The 17159-nt window shown below is 40.4% G+C and overlaps 1 protein-coding gene across 8 annotated transcripts; it reads left to right on the forward strand.

The window, feature by feature from the left end:
• The first annotated feature begins 562 nt into the window (after positions 1 to 562).
• LOC132627527 (acetyl-CoA carboxylase 1-like) lies at positions 563 to 13963 on the forward strand. 8 transcript variants are annotated; one of them, XM_060342918.1, is made up of 34 exons: positions 646 to 819; positions 1090 to 1453; positions 1523 to 1729; positions 1804 to 1956; positions 2073 to 2165; positions 2264 to 2359; positions 2463 to 2636; positions 2847 to 2940; positions 3017 to 3204; positions 3286 to 3336; positions 3408 to 3447; positions 4294 to 4418; positions 4499 to 4615; positions 4755 to 4829; positions 4920 to 4976; positions 5092 to 5196; positions 5389 to 5475; positions 5565 to 5756; positions 5836 to 6024; positions 6158 to 6268; positions 6359 to 6436; positions 6565 to 6741; positions 7095 to 7172; positions 7309 to 7431; positions 8250 to 8519; positions 8619 to 8923; positions 9335 to 9572; positions 9666 to 10021; positions 10102 to 10315; positions 10487 to 10663; positions 10738 to 12861; positions 12981 to 13163; positions 13241 to 13370; positions 13455 to 13963. In XM_060342918.1, exons 2-32 carry the CDS (start codon positions 1100 to 1102, stop codon positions 13035 to 13037), a joined length of 6705 nt encoding a protein of 2234 aa, XP_060198901.1. In that variant the 5' UTR covers positions 646 to 819; positions 1090 to 1099; the 3' UTR covers positions 13038 to 13163; positions 13241 to 13370; positions 13455 to 13963. The 8 variants fall into 8 exon arrangements, with proteins under 8 accessions (XP_060198899.1, XP_060198901.1, XP_060198900.1 ...); XM_060342917.1 differs by having other exon boundaries at positions 12981 to 13140; XM_060342920.1 differs by having other exon boundaries at positions 12981 to 13140; positions 13467 to 13963.
• Positions 13964 to 17159: the final 3196 nt, after the last annotated feature.

Raw genomic sequence — 17159 nt, forward strand, 5'->3', positions numbered from 1 at the left:
TAATTTTTCATGTTATTCTTTAATTTTCGATTATCCGTTTATCTTGCTAACAAGCCTAATCACGTATTCTTTAAACAGCGTACAAATTCAATTGTTGGTCTCTTTTGAGGGGAAGCAATAATTTACCAATACATGAATTATAGTCATATGATTTGAAAGTTTGAACGTTAATCTTTGTTCTTCTTCCTTTTTCGTTAAGCTTTTCTCCAGAACTTCCTATTATTCGTTTGGAGTTGCAATTAGGGATTTCGTGTACTCAGTGATGTGTTTACTTCTTTAAGGAATTTCTTAAAAAGGATTTTATAAGATTAATTTAACAAAAAAGCATATCAGCAAGGACAAATTAGTCACATCGTTATTTTTTTCATTAAAGAAAAATGAGGTAAAAGAATTATCAAAAAGATTTCAAAATAAGGGAGGTAAACATAATTTCTTAAACTGTAAGGGAGGTTAGTGTGATCACACTAAACCTGAAGGGGTTATTCCTATTATTTATCCACGTGCGGCCTGTGACTGTACTTCTATTGGGCCTACACTAATCGGATTATGTGTCATATAAGGTACATTAAGCACTCCTTAACTGCGATTCCCTTAAACCTGTGGTTAAGGGTGGACATATAACAGGTCTTAATTCACTGCAACCATCAAAGATGTTTTTTTTTTTTTTTTCGAGTTTTTTTTGGCTTCTTATGAAATTTTTGTCAATTTTAAACGTGTACCATGACTGTAACGGATAACCAATTGGCTCGCTCTGTTCTCAATTCTTGGTTTAATGATATTTGATAATGCATCTCAGTAATTTCTGGCTAATTTAACGTTGTAAGTTGTAATACTTGCTAAGCATATGTTTTATAGTTTGATTTGACGTGTCTCAGTTGGAACTATTTAAGATATATTTTTCATACCTAGTTTTGTCACTTAAGTTGGAACATATACGCTATAGGAGGATCAAGAAGTAATAGGTGGTAATTGGTAGCTTGTCTCTCAACAAAACAATGTTGTAGATGCTTAAAGTTGTTTGATGATTGATGATATGTAACCAAATTCAGCCCCTTATGAAGTACATTAATAATTCCCTTTTGGTTTCAGGAGGTGCAAAATGAAGCCAACGGTGATTAACACCAAGAAAGACAAATATGGATACACGGATGGTGTACTTCCATCGCGTGTTATATCAGAAGTTGATGAGTTCTGTTATGCCCTTGGGGGAAAGCAGCCTATCCATAGTATCTTAATTGCAGACAATGGTATGGCTGCAATAAAGTTTATAAGTAGTATTAGGACATGGGCTTATGAGACATTTGGCACAGAGAAGGCGGTTTTGTTGGTGGCAATGGCTACGCCCGAGGATTTAAGAATAAATGCTGAGCACATTAAAATTGCTGATCAGTTTGTACAAGTCCCTGGAGGGGCAAATAACAACAACTATGCAAACGTGCAGCTTATTGTTGAGGTTTGTAAATGTTGAACCTTGAGAAAAATAATTTGAAAGGTGCTAATACACTCTTTTTTCTTTGTTTAGACAGCGGAGAGAAGTCATGTTGATGCAGTTTGGCCTGGTTGGGGTCCTGCATCTGAAAAACCTCAACTGCCTGATGCATTGAGAGTGAAGGGGATCATATTCTTGGGCCCAACTGCTAGATCAGTGGAAGCATTGGGAGACAAAATCGGGTCATTATTGATTGCTCAAGCTGCCAAAGTACCCACCCTTCCGTGGACTGGCTCCCATGTAAGTCGGAATTTGGCTGGCAAGTAGTCTGCTTCTAATAGAATTGACACTAACTACTCCAATATAATGTGTAGGTAAGAGTTCCTCCGGAGAGCTGCTTGGTCAATGAAATATACTCAAAAGCATGTGTTTTCACAACAGAAGAAGCAATTGCTAGCTGTCAAAATGTAGGTTACCCTGCAATGATCAAGGCATCTTGGGGACGTGATGGAAAAAGCGCAAGAAAGGTCCAAACATTCCCAAATTGCAACTCGTCAGATGCCTATCATTATCAGTTCATCTGAATAGTATTAACTTGATATGTTTCATTATATGGCATTTTGCTATTACTTGCTCACTTCAGGTTCACAACAATGATGAAGTTAGAGCACTATTCAAGCAGGTTCAGGGTGAACTTCCTGGCTCCCCCATATTTATAATGAAAGTGGCTCCCCAGGTTTGACCATTTCCATCTTTTTGATGTTAAATGCTTCAACTCATGACCAGTGGAGCGAAATCTTTTATTTTTCATCATTTTTCTTTTCTTAACACTAGAGTCGACATCTAGAAATCCAGTTGCTTTGTGATCAATACGGCAATATTGCATCCTTGCACAGCCGTGATTGCAGTGTTCAAAGGCGTCACCAAAAGGTTTGTTTGTATTTTAACTTTTGGATATTGCGTAGTAATTGATAACAAAGACAAAGCTACTCGCAGCCAAGGCTACATCTTTCACTAATATGCTTAATGACAGATCATTGCGGAGGGGCCAATAACAGTTGCTCCTCTAGAGAAGGTGAAAGAACTTGAGCAGGCTGCTAGAAGACTGGCTAAATGTGTCAATTACATTGGAGCTGCCACTGTCGAGTACCTTTACTGTATGGACACAGAAGACTACTATTTCCTCGAACTCAACCCACAATTACAGGTTCGTGATGTCAAATTTTTGTTCTTCACTGAGTAGAGGAAGATTGATCTAGATTGGGTAGTTAGTGTTTCACAGTCCTTAAAGACGAGCATCACTGGTTACAATTAAAAGTACATGTGCTAATTTGATCACCGGAGAAGTATTTTTCTGATTGGGTTTATTATTGAACTTTATTATGAAAGATTCTCTACATTCTCTACACTGTATTAGGTGGAACACCCTGTAACTGAATGGATTGCAGATATAAATTTGCCAGCAGCCCAAGTTGCTGTAGGAATGGGGATTCCATTATGGCAAATTCCAGGTTTACTCCTGCTTGTAAATTTCCTGTTGTGCCTCCTCTCTCTCGATGCTTAGGTGTTTCTTTGTGATTCTACTAGAAATAAGGCGATTATATGGAATGGCACATGGTGGAGGATATGATGGTTGGAGAAAAACATCAATTGTTGCAACACCGTTTGATTTTGACAAGGCTGAGTCAACGAGGCTGAGAGGTCATTGTGTGGCTGTTCGTGTAACTAGCGAGGACCCTGATGACGGTTTCAAGCCTACCAGTGGTGAAGTGCAAGTAAGGATAATGACTACTGAAAATTTTCACTCTCGATTGGTTTCAGGATGAACACATGTTAATGTGAATGACGTCCCATAGGAGCTGAGTTTTAGGAGCAAGCCGAACGTGTGGGCATACTTCGCTGTCAAGGTAAAGTAAATGGAAACAAAACATTGAGGTCCTTGTACTGTAGCTGAGCTCAATCATATATTTGCTTGCAGTCTGGTGGAGGCATTCATGAGTTTTCAGACTCTCAGTTTGGTAAGTTCAATTTCAATTATGCAGTTGTTTTTTATTATATTGAATTTTTAGCTTAACAAGAAACATATATTTTTTTTCAATACTTTAAAAAGACGCAATAACAAACTAGAAAATGCAGTATCACCTCACAGTTTCCCCACTTTCCACTTTGACTCCCGGAAGGTTATGCTTAATAACATAAGTTGTTAAAACAGAGCCTTTTTACTTATAGCTAAAACATTTTTTTTCTTATTCTACATTGTCTTCAATTTCTGAGAGTTCTCATTATTCTGAAGTTCGCTAAGATTGGGTGTTAAAGGTCTGCTGTGTTTATTGCAGCGTGTTGCAATTTTCTCTACCTCTTCATATAATAATTGATACGAGCCAGTTCAAACACCATCAATTTAAATTAGTTAACACAGACATTGAGAAGAAATGGTATCATTGTGGCATGCCTAAATCAATATATTTTCCAGTTTATTTTACTAACTAGAGAAAACGGAATTGCTAATGTAGCTGTCAAATCTTTTTTTAACAGTAGTAGCCTTAACCCGAATAGAGGGATTCGTATATCTAACACTAGCTTTTTATTGAACGGGGCATAGTTGGTTGATTGATTGATTCTAGGCATTTCTTGATTTTCATTTTTTCCGTATCAACTCCTGTTCTGATTTCTCATGACAATTATGTTTTTTACAATCTTGTCACACCAGTGGCTGGAAAATTGCTAGAATTTCTCATGGAGATCATTTCCTTACATGTTTAGGGATCATTTTTGGAATTTTCAAATATAAATGTCCAATTCAAAACAAATTGTGCACCTGGCTATTAACTTCCGAAACTTAAAAGTTTTATTTTTTTCCACAGGACATGTTTTCGCATTTGGAGAATCCAGAGCCCTAGCCATTGCAAACATGGTCCTTGGATTGAAGGAAATCCAGATACGTGGGGAGATTCGCACAAATGTTGATTGCATGATTGATTTGTTGCATGTAAGTGTCATATTATACACAAAATACAAGCCCAACTCCCTCACTTTTGTTTCTTTTTATAACATTGGATATTTCTGCAGGCTTCTGATTATAGAGCGAATAAAATACACACAGGCTGGTTGGATAGTAGAATCGCCATGAGGGTTAGAGCAAAAAGATCTCCTTGGTATCTTTCTGTCATTGGGGGAGCTCTTTATGTGAGTATACAATTTTAGTACCTGGTTTTAGTTGCTAAAGGGAGAAAATTTGCGGGCATTCTTAAAGGATCAAAAATCTAATGCAGACTTAGTAGCTAACTAACTTGTACCTTTTTCTGTTAATTTTTTTCTGACTCAGAAAGCTTCTTCAAGTAGTTCAACCATTGTTTCTGAATATATTGATTATCTTGAAAAGGGTCAAATCCCGTCCAAGGTACTCAGATTGCGAATACTTTTCTCCGTCTGACTTTTCCATTTTTCTGTTTTTCATTTTCAAAATAACCCGTCATCCCTCCATATGCAGCATATTTCTCTTGTGAACTCTGAAGTCTCTCTAAATATTGAAGGGAGCAAGTATAGAGTAAGTATTATGTTCTACTTATAGCTGTTGCCTTTGGGCATTGGTTGGTGTTGGTACATAAGAATAAACATTGGCGGCCCGTTCTGGTTTATGGTTTTGTGCGTTTGTCTCTTAGATCAATTTGATGAAGGGAGGGCCAGGAAGCTATATGTTGAGGATGAATCAATCAGAGATTCGAGCAGATATACATACTCTGCGCGATGGAGGACTACTAATGCAGGCAATTATAATTCATTTTGCAACTTTTTTATATGCCTTTTTACTACAAATTGCACTTATCGTTTTCAGTCGCCATAATCTTTATGCTGTATATAGCCTTGTAGAAAGAATCCTAATATGGCACATAATGATTTCCTTTCACGTTCGCAATCTGTATCATCTAGATTATTATAAGTCCACTTGATCTTTGCAGCTGGATGGAAATAGTCATGTTATATATGCAGATGAGGAAGCAGCTGGAACTCGTCTTATCATTGACGGGAGAACTTGCTTGCTGCAGGTGCCATTAACTTTTTATTTCCCAATATATGTTTTGCTTTTATCAACTGTTCACCTTCTTATCATATAATATTCCTTGTATATATCCAGAATGATCATGATCCATCAAAGCTTGTTGCAAAGACACCCTGCAAGCTTTTGAGATATTTGATATCTGATAGTAGTCATGTTGATGCTGACACACCTTATGCAGAGGTTGAGGTTATGAAAATGTGCATGCCCCTCCTTTCACCCGCCTCTGGAGTTATCCAATTTAAGATGTCTGAAGGTCAAACAATGCAGGTAACCATATTGTCATATGAACACGGTATTTTGTCCCTTTGCAGCATCGAAAAAATAGAAAGTAACTTTATTTATGTAGGCTGGTGAGCTCATAGCATCTCTTAATCTTGACGACCCTTCAGCTGTTAGAAAAGCAGAGCCTTTTCATGGAAAGTTTCCTCTTCTGGGACCTCCATCTGCCATATCAGGAAAAGTTCACCAGAGATTCGCTGCAAGTCTCAATGCAGCAAGGATGGTTCTTGCTGGATATGAGCATAACGTCGATGAAGTAAGCAATGTCATCTAGATAATTGAGGAGCATAATTGCTACTAGAACATATTTTGAGCTAAGAAGACATAAAGAAAACATTTCATTCCAAGTGAAAAAAAAAACGATTGAACCAACTTAATCTTCCCTCCAGGTGATTCAAAACTTGCTTAGTTGCCTGGACAGTCCTGAGCTTCCTTTCTTGCAGTGGCAAGAATGCTTAGCCATGCTGGCAACAAGACTTCCCAAGGACCTGCGGTATGAGGTAATGACTATATCCATGGATATTTCTTCCATTTGTGGCAAAAGTTGTAGTTTCTAGCTCATAATTTTGCTTTGTGTACCCTTCTTTCAGTTGGAAACAAAATGTAAGGAGTATGCCTGCTTTCAAAATGTTGACTTTCCGGCCAGAGTTCTGAGAGGTGTTGTAGATGTGAGTCTCTTTTCAATTTTCTCTTTCTTGACACTTTCTCGTCTCTTCTTTGTTTCCTTCTTTTCTGAATTTTGAAGGTCAATTAAAATTCATTTGTTTGTGTTTTTTTTGTCACTGTTCTGGTTTAGGCACACTTAAGATCCTGCCCTGATAAAGAAAAAGATGCTCAAGAAAGATTAATTGAACCTCTACTGAGTCTTGTCAAGTCCTATGAGGGTGGAAGAGAGAGTCATGCCCGTGCAATAGTCCACTCCCTTTTTGAAGAGTATCTATTTGTTGAAGAATTGTTTAGTGACAACATCCAGGTGGGTTGATGTATGCAAACAATTATTCTGTGACAATCATCCACTGCATGATCATATCCCTAAGGTGAACTAAGTTCTTAGAAGAATTCTATCCTAATGAAACATATTATATGAGGAAACCATATTATATTCACAAAGTAGCCAGTTTGATATTTGAGTTTTAAGTAAGTCTTACACAACAGACAATTAGCTAAGAGCAGAATACAATGGAAGCAAAGGATTCATGAAATCAAGATCAACTAGTTGTGATTAACGCTTAGCTGTTTTTCTATTTACATTAGGTCCGGTATTTGTTTGGAATTTCTTTAGGTAGGTTAGAGACATATGTCAGTTCTTATCCATTCCTTTTTCAGGCTGATATAACTGAACACCTCCGACCTCAATATAAGAAAGATCTCCTGAAGGTTGTTGACATAGTGCTTTCTCATCAGGTACATGCTAACTGTTCATACCTATATGATCTTTTTCTATTAGTACATGAACAAACTGTTAGTATGTCCAGAGTTCCCTTTTCTAGTTTGGTTTATTCTGTAAGATATCATGTATTGATAATGTCTTATTTTCCAGGGTGTTCGGCGTAAAAATAAGTTTATACTCTGTCTGATGGAGAAATTGGTATATCCAAATCCCGCAGCTTACAGGGATAAGCTAATCCGTTTCTCTTCACTCAACCACACAAAATATTCTGAGGTTGGTCCTTCATTTATGCTTGTCCATGCATGCCTTGCAGAACTATGAGAATATATATATATTTTTTTTCAGGCTAACTGCCTGGAAGCACTTCAAGATCAACATTAAAAATATTTCATTGCGGATTTGGAGGGTGTTTGGGTAAAGCTTATAAGCTGGTCAAACTAGCTTATAGGTAGTTTTTAACTTATTTATGCGTTTGGTAAACACCAAGTTTCTTTATTAGCCCAAAGCCACAAGTTGGTGACCCCTAAGTCCCAACTTAAGCACTTTTAGGCTGACCAAGTATTTACTATTTTTTCCCTGATATTTTCTAATTCTCAAAATACCTTTCCCAAAATAGAAATTCTAACTCCCTCTCCATTCCATTTTTGTCATTTTTTACTCTCCTTGTATAGATACGTTTTAATTTATAATGTTTGGAAAAATTGCTTATCAACACTTTTTTACTAGACACATCAACTGCTTATTATCAGTTTCAACGCTTCTATCTAAACACGTAAGTACTTATTTAAATAAACAATTTCAGCACTAAAAGGTGATTTTCGGCACTTAATGCTTATCAATTACTTTCAATCAGATAACCAAACGGGCTCCTGCTCCTTCATTCCTTTTTGTCACGTGGGCTTTGTAGACTTGGTGCATATTTTCTTGATCCCTCCATAATGATGGTATCTGTCAAAGAGTGATTCTAATGCTTATGTACTGACCCTTGATATCAGAAAAAGACCACAAAAAAGAGAAAAGAAAAAGTGTTTCGGTATAATTAAGTTACTGAAAGCTCCGAGTGTTTTTGAATCTTGATTTTGTTTCTGTAGTTGGCACTGAAGGCAAGTCAACTTTTAGAACAAACTAAACTGAGTGAACTACGGTCAAGCATTGCCAGAAGTCTTTCTGAGTTGGAGATGTTCACCAAAGAAGGTGGCAATATAGAAACTCCTAAGCAGAAAAGTGCCATCAATAAAAGAATGGAAGCTCTAGTCAGTGCTCCGCTAGCCGTTGAAGATGCACTTGTAGGCCTTTTTGATCATTGTGATCACACCCTTCAGAGGAGGGTGGTGGAGACTTACGTTCGAAGACTGTATCAAGTACTGTATTTCTTAGTGTTGAAGGTTTTACTTGTTTTACTTTTCCTAAATTTTTTCAGAGAGATGAGATTTGATATCTAAATTTTGATATGATTCCAGCCTTACCTTATTAAAGGGAGTGAGAGGACGCGGTGGCACAGATCTGGACTGATAGCTACATGGGAGTTCTTGGCAGAGCCGTCTGGACCATTAATTGAAAAACACAGTGAAAGGAAATGTGGAGTGATGCTAATAATCAAATCTCTCCAACTCTTGCCAACAGTATTAACTGCTGCATTGACGGAAACAGTGCACAACTTGCACACACATATGTCAAATGGATCCATTCAACCAGCCTATCATGGTAACATGCTGCACATTGCATTACTGGGCATCGACAATGAAATGAGTTTGCTTCAGGATAGGTATCACCAGTTTCCTTAATTTTGACTTCATGCTGAACTATTGATTTTGGATATTATGCAGATATAGATAAATCATGGACTACGAAAGATCTATTCAGTACTGTTGGAAGACTTAGATATAGGGTTGCAATTAATTAGGCATCCTTTTTTTATTTTTGAAACTGGAAATTAATTAGGCATCCTTAAAAGTGGATTAAAGTAGAAGAATGAAACAGGTTTCACCATTTTTAGGTTTGGTTAGCTCTGGTTTAGTAGGTGGAAGAAATAAGTATTGGCCTTTATTTTCATACCTCTTAATTATATGGCATTTATTCTGAATCTCTTGCATGTGCATCTAATCCTGTGGTCTGATAGAAAATTGTTTTGAACTGTGACCTTCTTTTGCTTATCATTGGCACACACCATCTGCAGTGGGAATGAAAATGAGGTTCAAGCAAGGATAAAAAAGTTAGCCGAAATACTAAGAGAGCAAGATGTGAGGATCGGTCTAAGTAATGCAGGTTTTTGGGTTATTAGTTGTATCATACAGAGAGATGAAGGGCTGCTCCCTATGAGGCACTCCTTTCACTGGTCAACAGAGAAGCTTTATTATGAGAAGGAGCCTCTGTTGTGTCATCTGGAACCTCCGCTTTCCATTTACCTCGATTTGGTCTGTGTTCAATTTCTCTTCTCCCTGTACCCTTAATTATCAGTATTATCTTTTCCTGAGCTAATTTAGGTTCATAATCTCCCTACAATACAGCACAAGATTAAGGGCTATGATAATGTAAAGTACATACCATCCGGGAACAGTCAATGGCACCTCTATTATGTTGTAGAAAAACAGAATCATCCAATTCAGAGGATGTTTCTCCGAACACTTGTAAGACAACCTACATCAGATGAAGATTTAATAGCTTATCAAGTATTGGATCAGGGAACAATTCCATCCCCTTTGGTTTTGTCGTTTACTTCAACGAGCATTTTGAGGTCCTTAGTATCTGCATTGGAGGAGCTTGAACTTAATCTGCATGATACAACACTCAAATATGACCATGCTCATATGTACTTGTACATTTTACGAGAGCAACAGACAGCTGATCTGTTACCATACTACAAGTAAGAAATTCTAATGCTTTCTTTATGGATACGATTTGGCATGTTAAGCAAATTGGTTTAACTTCATAGCTCTGCTACAGGAGGGCAGACCTAAACAGTGAGCATGAAGAAGATTGTGTTGAGAAGATTTTGGTAGAGTTGGCTCACGAAATTAATGCAACTGTTGGTGTAAGGATGCTTAGGTTAGGTGTATGTGAGTGGGAAGTGAAACTCCGGATATCGTCTGCAGGAGAAGCCAATGGTGCTTGGAGGGTTATGATTACAAATGTGACAGGCCACACCTGCATAGTACATGTACGTCTGATTCGAAAGTTATTCAATAATTTATCTGTCCACAGTTTGGGCTTTGATTGTTAAACAATTACTTTCTTTTATTAGTTGTTTTTTTTAATCATCTTCATAGTACTTTTTGTGTTCATGAGTAGTTTCGGTTTAAGATTGAAATCATAATTCTGCTCTCTTCAGATCTATCGAGAAGTTGAGGATAAAGCTGAACAAAGAGTAGTCTATCAGTCAGTGTCTGTCCATGGTCCTTTACATGGTGTGGCTGTTACTGCACCTTATCCACCATTGTCTCTGCTTGACCAGAAACGAATTTTGGCCCGGAAGAGCAACACTACGTACTGCTATGATTTCCTACTGGTAAACATCAAACTTAGTAGACATTTCTGTTGGGGATATGGATCAATATTTATCAACCTTTTGTGTATGTGCAGGCCTTTGAAGTAGCCTTGGAGAAGTCTTGGGCAACAGTAAAAGATAGGCCTATGGGTAAGACCCTCCTGAAAGTCACAGAATTAGCTTTTGCTGACCAAAAAGGTACTCCTCTTTTCCCTGTGGAGCGTCAGCCTGGGCTCAATGATGTCGGCTTGGTGGCATGGGTTATGGAAATGTCTACTCCTGAGTTTCCAAAGGGAAGGAAAATTCTTGTTGTAGCAAATGATGTAACCTTGAGAAATGGAACTTTTGGTCCAAGAGAGATTGAATTTTTCCAAGCAGTTACTGATGCTGCTTGCACCCAGAAATTGCCATTTATTTATTTGGCAGCAAATTCAGGTGCTCGTATCGGTGCTGCCGAGGAGGTCAAATCTTGCTTTAGAGTTGGATGGTCAGATGAGTCGATTCCTGAGCGAGGTTTTCAGTATGTATACTTGACACCTGAGGATCACGAACGGATTAAATCTTCTGTCATAGCACATGAATTAAAGTTATCAAATGGAGAAATCCGATGGGTAATAGATACCATTATAGGGAGAGAGGATGGCCTGGGAGTTGAGAACTTAAGTGGTAGTGGATCCATTGCAAGTACATATTCGCGGGCATACCATGAAACATTTACATTGACATATGTAGCTGGAAAAACTGTGGGCATAGGTGCATATCTTGCTCGTCTTGGCATGCGGTGTATACAGAGGCTTGATCAGCCTATTATTTTAACTGGTTATTCTGCACTTAACAAACTTTTGCGCCGGGAAGTGTATACCTCCCACATGCAACTTGGTGGACCTAAAACCATGGCAGCTAATGGTGTTGCTCATCTGACTGTCTCAGATGACCTCGAGGGGGTATCTGCGGTATTGACATGGTTGAGCTTTGTTCCCCCATATTCTGGTGGTCAACTTCCTATTTCAACTCCTTTGGATCCTCCAGAGAGACCTATTGGGTATTTCCCCGAGACCACATGTGATCCCCGAGCAGCAATCTCTGGCTTCATAGATGCTGCCAGTGGAAAGTGGTTGGGAGGCATTTTTGACAAGGATAGCTTTGTTGAGACACTGGAAGGCTGGGCAAGGACCGTTGTGACAGGACGGGCAAGACTTGGAGGAATCCCTGTAGGAATAGTTGCTGTTGAGACTGAAACTCTGAAGCAAGTAATCCCTGCTGATCCTGGACAACTCGATTCTCATGAAAGGATTGTACCTCAAGCAGGGCAAGTATGGTTTCCCGACTCTGCAACTAAGACAGCTCAAGCATTGATGGACTTCAACAGGGAGGAGCTACCTCTTTTCATTCTTGCCAACTGGCGGGGATTTTCAGGTGGCCAAAGGGACCTGTTTGAAGGTATCCTCCAGGCTGGATCAAGCATTGTCGAGAACCTTAGGAATTACAAACAGCCTGTTTTTGTCTACATCCCTATGATGGGTGAACTACGCGGTGGGGCATGGGTGGTTATGGATAGTAAGATTAATTCAGAACATATTGAAATGTATGCGGAAAGAACAGCTAGGGGAAATGTCCTCGAGCCTGAAGGTATGATTGAGTTTAAATTTCGGAAGAAAGAACTGCTAGAGTGCATGGGTAGGCTTGACCGACAGCTTATCAATCTCAAGTCAAATCTTCAGGAGGAAAGGGCTGCTGCTACGATTGAATCCATACAGCAGCAAATAAAAGCACGTGAGGGTCAGCTTTTGTCAGTATACACACAGATAGCAAAGAAGTTTGCAGAATTACATGATACACCATTAAGAATGGCTGCAAAGGGGGTGGTGAGAGAAGTGTTACATTGGGAAAATTCTCGTTCTTTCTTTTACAGGAGATTGCGCAGAAGAGTTGAGGAGGATATGCTGATCAAAACTGTGAGGGATGCTGGGGGAGACCAGCTTTCTTACAAATCAGCAAAGGATATGTTGAAAAGGTGGTTTATGGATTCAAAAGGAGGCGGAGAAGATGCTTGGGCAGATGATAAAGCATTCTTCTCATGGAAGAATGATCCCAAGAACTATGATGAAAGGCTACAACAGTTGCGAGTGCAGAAAATGTTAATTCAACTATCCAAAATTGGTGATTCGACATTGGATTTACGAGCTCTACCACGAAGTGTTCTTGCACTCCTACAAAAGGTTTGCCATCAGATTCTAGGGACTTCTTCAAATTACTCCGTTATCCGATTATGTTCTCTCCTTTTTTGTTTTGTTTCCTAAGGTGTCTAAAACAAATAAATATTTGGCTTCCAATGCAGGTAGAGCCGGCGACCAGAGAGAAATTGATCAATGATCTAAGGAAAGTTCTCAATTGATCAAACAGATAACAAGTTGACTGCCATTTGGTTATGCCCCTCGGACAGTTTGCTGCTGAACCTTAAGCTGCTAAGGCAGTCGCCGCTTAACCTCTACCATGCAGTGATAGTTCTCTCTTCAAATTAGTTAATCAAATTAATGCTAATCATTGAATATGAACTATGCTAGTCCCGCTAATGAAATAATCAAGAATTTTTTTTAGGGATGTGACTTGATTCCCAACACTATCTATCATTCTAGACAAGAAGACTCATCACTGTCTTCCAAAGCGGCTTCAAGAAGTTTGTTGTGCACAATGAATGTGAGCTTGAGCTTTTAATGTTGCATCACAGGTAATGCAATAAGCATAATCCTTCCATTTTACGTCTAGTTGCTTTTTTTGGCCTTGATAGTCAACTAATCCTTTTCTTTGGAAGATTACCACGCAGATATTGCATATAATGAGTTTATATGGAAGAGGAAGATGATAAAATAAAGCGAGCAGATCAACTTGATATTGCAGTAACCAACAAGCTTTCTAGGAGTTGCCAAGGAACTGAATGAGCATAGTCGCTCCTCTAGTGGAGGATCATTATGTCATGGACGTGTCAGTGGTATATGCTTCTTGCTATCAAGTTCTACACTAGAAAAGTGCATCAACAGGAAATATAGAAGTAGTGTTGTTAAGCACTTTTCTAATTCTAGCTGACAAGTGGTTGTGTCATGCGTGGCGATCTAGCCCTTTGACTACCCAACCTAGAGCCCGTTTGGATTGGCTTATAAGTTGCTTATAAGCTGCTTTCTGTTTACCCCGAAATTGGGAAACCAATTGAATTTGTACGCGGGTATAGGATATGTGCTTGGATCTTGATATATATATTTGATAACGGAAAATAAGCGTGTGAGTATTTGGTAATAAAACGGCTAGTAACGGTGATTTGCTTAATTTGCTACGGACATGAACGTTTAGAAGCCATGTTGAATACTTAATGGAAGAAACACAACGTAAATGGAAACAAACGGCCTCGGCCGGATCAGATATTGAGAGCGAGATTGAATATATGAGCTCTTCTATTATAAATGTTCTTGGAAGGTAAAAGATGTCAACCCTTACAAAGGAGGGGGATGTGCTCTATTTATAGTGTGACCTTCATGGGTCTCATATGATGTGAACTAATAAAATAATAGCAACAAGGACAGCTCTGCACGGATTTGGTGGGATTAGACTGACGGCGTCGTCTGACACACGCATGGTGGGTAGTTGACCAGGACAGGACGTTACTGGCGCGTGACCCGCGTGCAACGGCCACACGGACCAACGGCTACTCGGACCAACGGCCACACGGACCAACGGCTACTCGGACCAACGGCCACACGAACCAACGGCTACTCGAACCAACAACCGTACGGACCAACGGCTATGCGGACCAACGGCCACGAATGCTCGGGTCATCGGGCTTGGTCGTTCCAATGACGAAGAAGGCAGATCAGTCGGTCCCCTTGCTCCACCGGTTTGCCTCGCATCCGGTTTTTACCGTATACAGATAGCCCCACACTTCCCGGATCTCCGATCTATCGGAGTAACGGGGAGTGGATAACTTCCGAAACCGGTGGCCCTGTCAGCTCGTCGTTACCTTCTTATTTCTTCGTTTTGAATGTTTGCCATTATTTTGGTCGTGATCGTTGGTCCGTTTTAGGACAGGTCGACTCATAGTCGTTAATTCATCGTGCCCGTGGGACTTATCCGATGCTTCATAAGTTCAGATGTCTCCGAATTACGATAGGCATTTTCTTCAGGGTCGGTATTTTTTCAACCTTGGCAAAGTTTTTGATGTAGCAGTCCCCGTTTTAGGGGAATTTGCTGAGCTTTGGCTTGGGTCATTGTGACCTTGTCGCCTTTATCGAATTTCGGGCACAATCCTCGATATAGAGTATGTGAGTGGGGCAGTGCCGGAATACGGCGGTTACCATCGGGGCGAAGTCCTTTTAACAGAAAGAATCCCAAGATTTTGTTATACCAGCTTTTGGTAACTTTGCGTTTGCAAAATGCTTGTACATATGAGAATTTTAATTCTTCCTTCCTTAGCCGTAGTAAATGAAAAATGGGACACGATTCATTATGATCGTTTGGTCCTTACATCGGAGGCTGTGGCCGGGCCTTAGTTTTGCCGTAGCAAATGTTGAATGGGACACGATTCATTATGATCGTTTGGTCTTTACATCGGAGGCTATGGCCGGTGGCCGGGCCTTAGTTTTGCCGTAGCAAATGTTGAATGGGACACGATTCATTATGATCGTTTGGTCCTTACATCAGAGGCTATGGCCGGTGGCCGGGCCTTAGTTTTGCCGTAGAAAATGTTGAATGGGACACGATTCATTATGATCGTTTGGTCCTTATTTTTGTTAAGTAACACGTTGTACTTGTTGCCTCATTAAAAACCTTGTCGAAAAACCCATTTTAGGACAAAACCGTACTAAGGAAAAGAGTGCAACACGCGTTTTCAGACCTAGATCCTAACTTTATCCGGTACTTGACTTCCTGCAAAAAGAAAAAGGTTAAACATGAGGTGTCCATACCTTAGCAGTAATATCCCTTCAAATGAGCCACGTTCCGGTTGTTGCACAATCGCTGCCCGTCCACGGATTCCAGCTGACATGATTCTTTGCCCGTTACCTCGGTTATCTTGTACGGTCTTTCCCAGTTCGGACCCAGTTTTCCTCCGTTGGGATTCTTGGTGCTCAAGGTATCTTTTCGAAGCACCAAGTCCCCAACTTAGAAATGTCAAAAATTGGCTCTCCGATTGTAGTACCTTTCCATTCTCTGCTTCTGGGTTGCAATGCGGACCAACGCGTTTTCGCGAAGTTCATCCGTGAGATCGAGTTTCACAGCCGTGGCCTCCTCGTTTGACTCATTGGTGGTATACCTGAACCGGGGACTCGGTCCGTTTATCACCCCCGCCCGGAGAAATGACTCGGGCCATCCCTTGATTTTTTCCGACCTGAAGCTTGGTTTTCGAGAGTATGGCCGATACCTTTCCCTCGATGGTCCGGCCTCCGGTTCGTAATTCTTTCGTGATCTCTCCGAGCTTTTGTTCATTTTTACGAGCCCCGGGGGAAGCTCGAGTTGGTCATCCTCTATCCGAATTTTTGACTCGTATCGGTTATGGACATCCGCCCAGGTCACAGCCTCGTATTCCAGCAAGCTTTCCTTTAATTTGAATGAAGCCGTCGAGCTCTGAACATTGAGCCCCTTTATGAAAGCTTGTGCGGCCCATTCCTCCGGAACCGGGGGGAGCTCCATTCGTTCCCTTTGGAACCGGTTGACAAATTCACGCAATAGCTCCTTGTCTCTTTGGGCTATACGGAAAATATCCGTCTTTCGAGCATGCACCTTTTTGGCTCCGGCGTGTGCTTTCATGAAGGCATCGGCGAGCATTTCGAAAGAAGTGATTGAATGTTCGGGCAGATGATCGTACCAAGTCAATGCTCCTTTTGACAGAGTTTCCCCGAACTTTTTCAGCAACACGGATTCGATTTCATCATCTTCCATATCATTGCCTTTTATAGCACAGGCGTATGAGGTCACGTGTTCGTGAGGGTCCGTTGTGCCGTCATATTTTTGGATATCCGGCATTTTGAACCTCTTCGGGATCAATTTCGGAGCTGCACTCGGAGGAAAAGGCCTTTGGATGTACCTCTTTGAATCCGGCCCTTTCAAGATAGGCGGAGTCCCCGGGATTTGATCCACCCGAGAGTTGTATGTCTCCACCCTTTTTTCGGTCGAGTCCACCCGTTTCGCCAACGTTTCGAGCGTTCTCAGAACCTCGGTGGATGGACCAGCTCCGGAGCCATTGCTTTCAACCATCCGTGCCTCATCTCTTCTGGGTTCAGCAACACTCTTCACCTTTTCCGGGGTCGTTTTATCTCCTCCGTTCTGCAGCTGGGCTATTGCGATTCCCTGTTCGGTAATCGCCGCTCTCTGTTCCTGCAACATTTCAAAAATTAAACGCAAGTCAATATTATCATTCGGGGTATCCGGTTCTTTCCGGACTTGTGTCCCGGACAAAGTAATTGAATTGTTAGTATTTAAAGGGTCAGTGGGGTTTGACAATCCTCGTGGCCCGCTGCCTTCATTTTCGGCC

This window comes from Lycium barbarum, chromosome 2, assembly GCF_019175385.1.
Source record: "Lycium barbarum isolate Lr01 chromosome 2, ASM1917538v2, whole genome shotgun sequence".
NCBI lineage: Eukaryota > Viridiplantae > Streptophyta > Magnoliopsida > Solanales > Solanaceae > Lycium > Lycium barbarum.